Below are 5,020 nucleotides of genomic sequence, written 5' to 3' on the forward strand. Positions count from 1 at the left end.
TTTTCATTTTTGTGTTTCAGGGCTAGCATCTAATCAAATACAGAATAAAACCTTTGGAAACACTTTACAAATATGATATCAGTCAATATTTATAATAAGTTACAGTAAACCTTATGTGCTACAGTGGTCACGAAGAAGACCTATCTGAACAACAACCAGAAAAAGACATCTCACCTTGATGGCGTAGCTGACCAGTGGGTTCTTGGCGTAGGAGGCAGTGTAGTAGACAGCATCTCCCGCCTCACAGCACGGTTTCCCAGTGGTCAGTCTGAAGTGGGACCAGCTGTCCGTGCCGAATCTCAAATGATCCTTCTGACCAGCCATGAAGCGGTCCTCACACTTTGACGATAACTTCTGCAGTGTATCTGTGTGTAGCCCCCGGATCCTCCCCACCACTTCGTCCCAGCAGTCCAAGCCCCTGTAAAGAGCGGGTCTCTGCGGTTTAGTGGCACCTCCTCCAGCAGTGCCTCGCCCTGCGGGTCGACTCTTCCCCGCCAGAGACTCTGTACTTGGGAAGACCTTTTTCTCTCTTCCAGATGTGGCGTTGGGAGCAGCAGGTGTAGGCTGGGGGACCAGAGAGGCCACGCTGTTAGTCAGGCGACATTTACCGGCAGCTGATGGCCTCTCCAAAGAGTCACCGCTCTCATGGTCATGGACTCGATGAGCCTCAGAGCTGAGGGAGGAACTCTGGCTGGCTGTCTCCCAGGTGGAGTCCAAGTCGTAGACGGGGTTGGCCACACTCAGGTTGGTTCCCCCAGGTTTAGCCTCAGCTCGAGGTCTTAGGGCTCCCTGACTGGGCTCTTTGCCTCCCAGGGTAGGTTCAGTGCTAGAACGAGGAACTTTTTTGGGTAGTGGCGGAGGCGTAGCTTTGGGCGCTGGCTGCTCAGCGGGGCCATCCAGATCGATGGAGGCCAAGGTATCGCAGGAAGATTTGATGTTCCGTGGCTGCTTCAGTGGGATCATATTAGCTCGTGATTGTCCTGGAGAGACAAAAACAAAATATGCGTGCCTTAAAATTCTAAATGATAAAATGCTAAACAAATGGTGTCTAAGTATGACCTTCAAGGGCCACTATCCTGCTTCTTTTAGTTGTTTCCTGCTCCAACACACTTGATTCAATGGTTTTATTAACACGTCTTCACGTTCTCTAGAAGCCCGTCAATCATTCATTCGGATCAGGTATGTTAAAGCAAGGAAACACAGAACGTGCAGATTAATGGCCCAGTCATTGCACATCTTGTGGTGTCTCTGATCAGCACACCGCATCCCCAAATGCTCCCCGGGTGCTTTCAATAGCTGCCCACCGCACCCCCTGGGCGTGGATGGGTTAAATGCAGAGAACCAATTTCACCATTATATGGAAACATACAATGATGACAACACATAATTATTATTATTATTTACTTGACTTTGCTCATTGATGGGGACAAAAGAATGAAATGTGTTGACATTATAAACTTGGTAATGGCATGGCACCACTTGGTATGGTAACTCAAGTACATCTGCATTAGTTAAAGTAGCCTTGACACGTTTGAATCAGTACAGTTTTATTAATGTCAGACTGTTTCACTGGACTACACTTCAAACAAAAACGTCAAACATTTACTCCACATTGATTTCCAACCCGTTTTTATTTATACATGCTTAGTTGGGAATCTTTCAGTCTTTCATGTGTTCAAAACATCGCAACCTTTATGTATTTAAAAATTTTAGTCTTTTAGATTTAGAGGGATTTTTTTTACATCAAGATGTTCTGAGTAAGTGGCCTAAAAAGATTTATAAAAACAAAACTGCACAGAAGGACACTGATATCAAAAGTTATATTAGATTAAAGTCTAAATTTTATTTTATTAAATACAAAAATGTAGTTTTCTGGCAGCTGCTACAGAGTTACTTGATTTTTTCTGAGGTCAGTGGTTTGAACAGAGGAGAACCTGATCATAGATTTGTGCTGCAGCCATTGGCGGACATGGTTCTGCTATTCCGTTAATAACAGAGCTAACTTTCTGTTTAGCGGATTAGAGTTTTTTGCTAACTTTGAAAACGTATAGCGTAATTAGCTTCTGTTAAATTTAAATCCGGTAAATTCAAGTCTGCTAGTTTTTCAAAAGACAGTTTTCTACACTAAAAGTGTACAAGAGAAAAGTGGTTTACACAGAGCTATGCTACGCAGAGCTAAGAAAAGCTAAGCACCTGATGATGTCACCACCCTCAAAGTGCTTCCCCCCGCCCCATATCTACCTCATGGTGTCGGATTACAGACAATAACAAAAATTTTACCATAAAAGCCAAACCAGAACAGGAAAATAACGTGTTGCACACATAATTCTTACCCAGCATGCTTTGCAATGGTCGCACTGCCTCTGGGACGTGACTCTCTCACACATTTCACACAGCTTTACTACATATACATTACTGAGAGAATATTGATCATGATGCACAGCAACTTTGTTGTTAGTTTATAAAAGTAGTCGACCACAAAGAGAACCGTTAAATTGAGTTAATTCATTAAAGTAAATGACACGAGGGAGACGTCCAACACACATTGAACGCATCACTCCACTTCAGCACAGCAGAGTTCTGCTCCACCTCTTTGATTCTGATGAACCCGATTAATCTCTGAAAGCTCACCTCTGAACGGGACATGGACGCTTGTGGTTTATGAATGAGTTGCGTTCACGTACAATGTGGTCACTTTACAGTTTTACGGGTTAGCGACAGCAGAGTAAGAGAGAAAAGTTAGCGCAGTAGTGTTAGCTTCTGATAATTAAATATATATATATGTTTAGCATTATCTAAGTTAATTTTTAGTTAGCCACTTTGTGGTTTGCAAAGCTAACTTTTGGGTTATCTGTGTCCACCACTGGATGTGGCACTGAAGGTAAAGGGGCAACCCTGAAGAAAACACAACTTGAAAGTGAGACAGCTGGGAATAAGTTGTTTCTCCAACTGTCCAGCTGCCAGCCCGTCTGCAGAAAAGCTTAAAAAGGCAACATGGAGCGCACATTTATTCTGGGCTTGATGTGTCCTTAATTTCTGAGAGGTCTCTGGGGGGGAATTAAAGGGTTTAGGGGTTGATTAGACTTCTTAAACCTTCTGTTGTTGGGAACCACAGAGGCAGAGGAGTCAGACAAATGTCCGATAAAATGAAATGAGCTGAGCAGTTGTGCTTTTTGCACGATAGGAATAAAGGGAGAACTATTATGTAGGTTCATAGTGTCACAGACAACCATCAGTGATGTTTTAATTCCCCAGGGAACACCCAGAAGTTTGGGAAGGTACTACAGAGTATAACAGAAGTCCTTTCATCACTGCTGCGAAGGCACACGTTTGACAAAAACTCCACTGATTGCAAATTCCAGTTGAACGGGATGAGTAACTCCTCACGTGGAAGTCACGCTGCCATCGCCTTAAGGATGTAGTAAAAAAGATTTAAGGCAGAGCAGTCGGGATGAAGTAAATGAGTCCTGGTAATCCTCCCTGGAAATGAACATATTAAATGCGTCCTGCTGTAATCCACCCAAGGAGACAGACTTCTCCCGTCAAACGGATCTTCTGATGCAGCAATGTGGCCGAGACTGGACTGAATTACATAACTCGCTTAGTTACACGAGGCGTTCCAATAAAAACATTTCAGATCAACCAATGGATGGATCTTAATGTAATTTTTTTTAGAACATACTGATTGGATGTAACGTTTGTAAAGTCTGATGCAAGATGGCGGCCACAGTCATTGGATTCAGCCAATTCTACAGATATTGAACTACCGGTAATATTTATTGTGGTGGCCGAGAGTCACTCACAGCACGTGTTACTGCACATCTTTGATTCAAACGTTGCCAATAACTGTTGGTGTCAACACTGTTATTTAGCAAAATATCTGATGAACTCGTGGACAAACTCCAGAAAAACTCTCAGATCACAATTACTGGGCGACATTTGAAGTCAACCCAATTCAAGATCGTTGCTAATCAACCTTAGCAAACAAATAAATGATTATAAATCTGCCAGTTTTACTGATACAGACTAAACTGAGCTGTGGTAGTTGCTTAGAGTCATTGTCAGTGCATACTTTGAGAGCCAACATCTACTGAGCTTGTACGAGTGCACATATTAAGGTTGAAATGTCGAAAACGACTTTTGTCTAAAACTGTAACTCAAAAACGTCGGCGGGTGAGAGGCATTTCTTCAGAGAATACTAGTTTAAAACACGAATAAAGTCCACCCAACATTTACCTGGATAAATAAAGGTTGAATGAAAATTAACTTACCGTAACTAGAATTACTTTTTTTAAATTTTTTAATCAGAGCTTGAGAAGGTAAGAAAAATAAAATACAGATGTAAAGTTTAAACACTGCCCACTCCTTGTAAAAACTTTATAGAGTTTAGAGACTTTTTCGATGCTGCAATTGGCGCAATAACCTCAAAGAGGAATATAAAGTTAGATTATTTAAAATGTTTCCGCTGTAAAATCTCAATTTCTCAGTATGGATATCAAAATGAATTCCACCTAAAAACAATTCTTTCACAAACAAACTGTTACAAACACATTCTTCCTGGTTACTGATGTCCATTTTGGGGTTTGTCTGAAGGGTAAGGCACTGCTTCCAGACCTGCTTTAAAACATCTGAAAAACTGAACTAATCTACAGTAACTCTTACACTGAAATAAAAAGAGAAGTAGAACAAAAAAGGATAAAATTAAGCAGATAAATGCATGGTAGGAGACGCATGATGAGCAGAGAAGACTGGTGAAGATCATGAGATAAAACAAGTGAAACAGGCCTACCTTAATGTTAAAACAGCCTAAAGTTACTGAGATAAATCAAGTGAAACAGGCCTACCTTAATGTTAAAACAGCCTAAAGTTACTGAGATAAAACAAGCGAAACAGGCCTACCTTAATGTTAAAACAGCCTAAAGTTACAGAGATAAAACAAGCGAAACAGGCCTACCTTAATGTTAAAACAGCCTAAAGTTACAGAGATAAAACAAGCGAAACAGGCCTACCTTAATGTTAA

General features: G+C 41.4%; 1 protein-coding gene across 1 annotated transcript in view; it reads right to left on the bottom strand.

The window, feature by feature from the left end:
* Positions 1-5,020, bottom strand: part of peak1 (pseudopodium-enriched atypical kinase 1) — a 23,172-nt gene that overhangs the window by 3,212 nt on the left and 14,940 nt on the right. Inside the window, exon 3 of the mRNA XM_037683253.1 lies at positions 175-980. Coding sequence (XP_037539181.1) covers positions 175-980 — 806 coding nt within the window. The remainder of the gene's footprint in view (positions 1-174; positions 981-5,020) is intronic.

The sequence above is a fragment of the Nematolebias whitei genome, chromosome 10, assembly GCF_014905685.2.
Source record: "Nematolebias whitei isolate Nwh7 chromosome 10, NemWhi1, whole genome shotgun sequence".
NCBI lineage: Eukaryota > Metazoa > Chordata > Actinopteri > Cyprinodontiformes > Rivulidae > Nematolebias > Nematolebias whitei.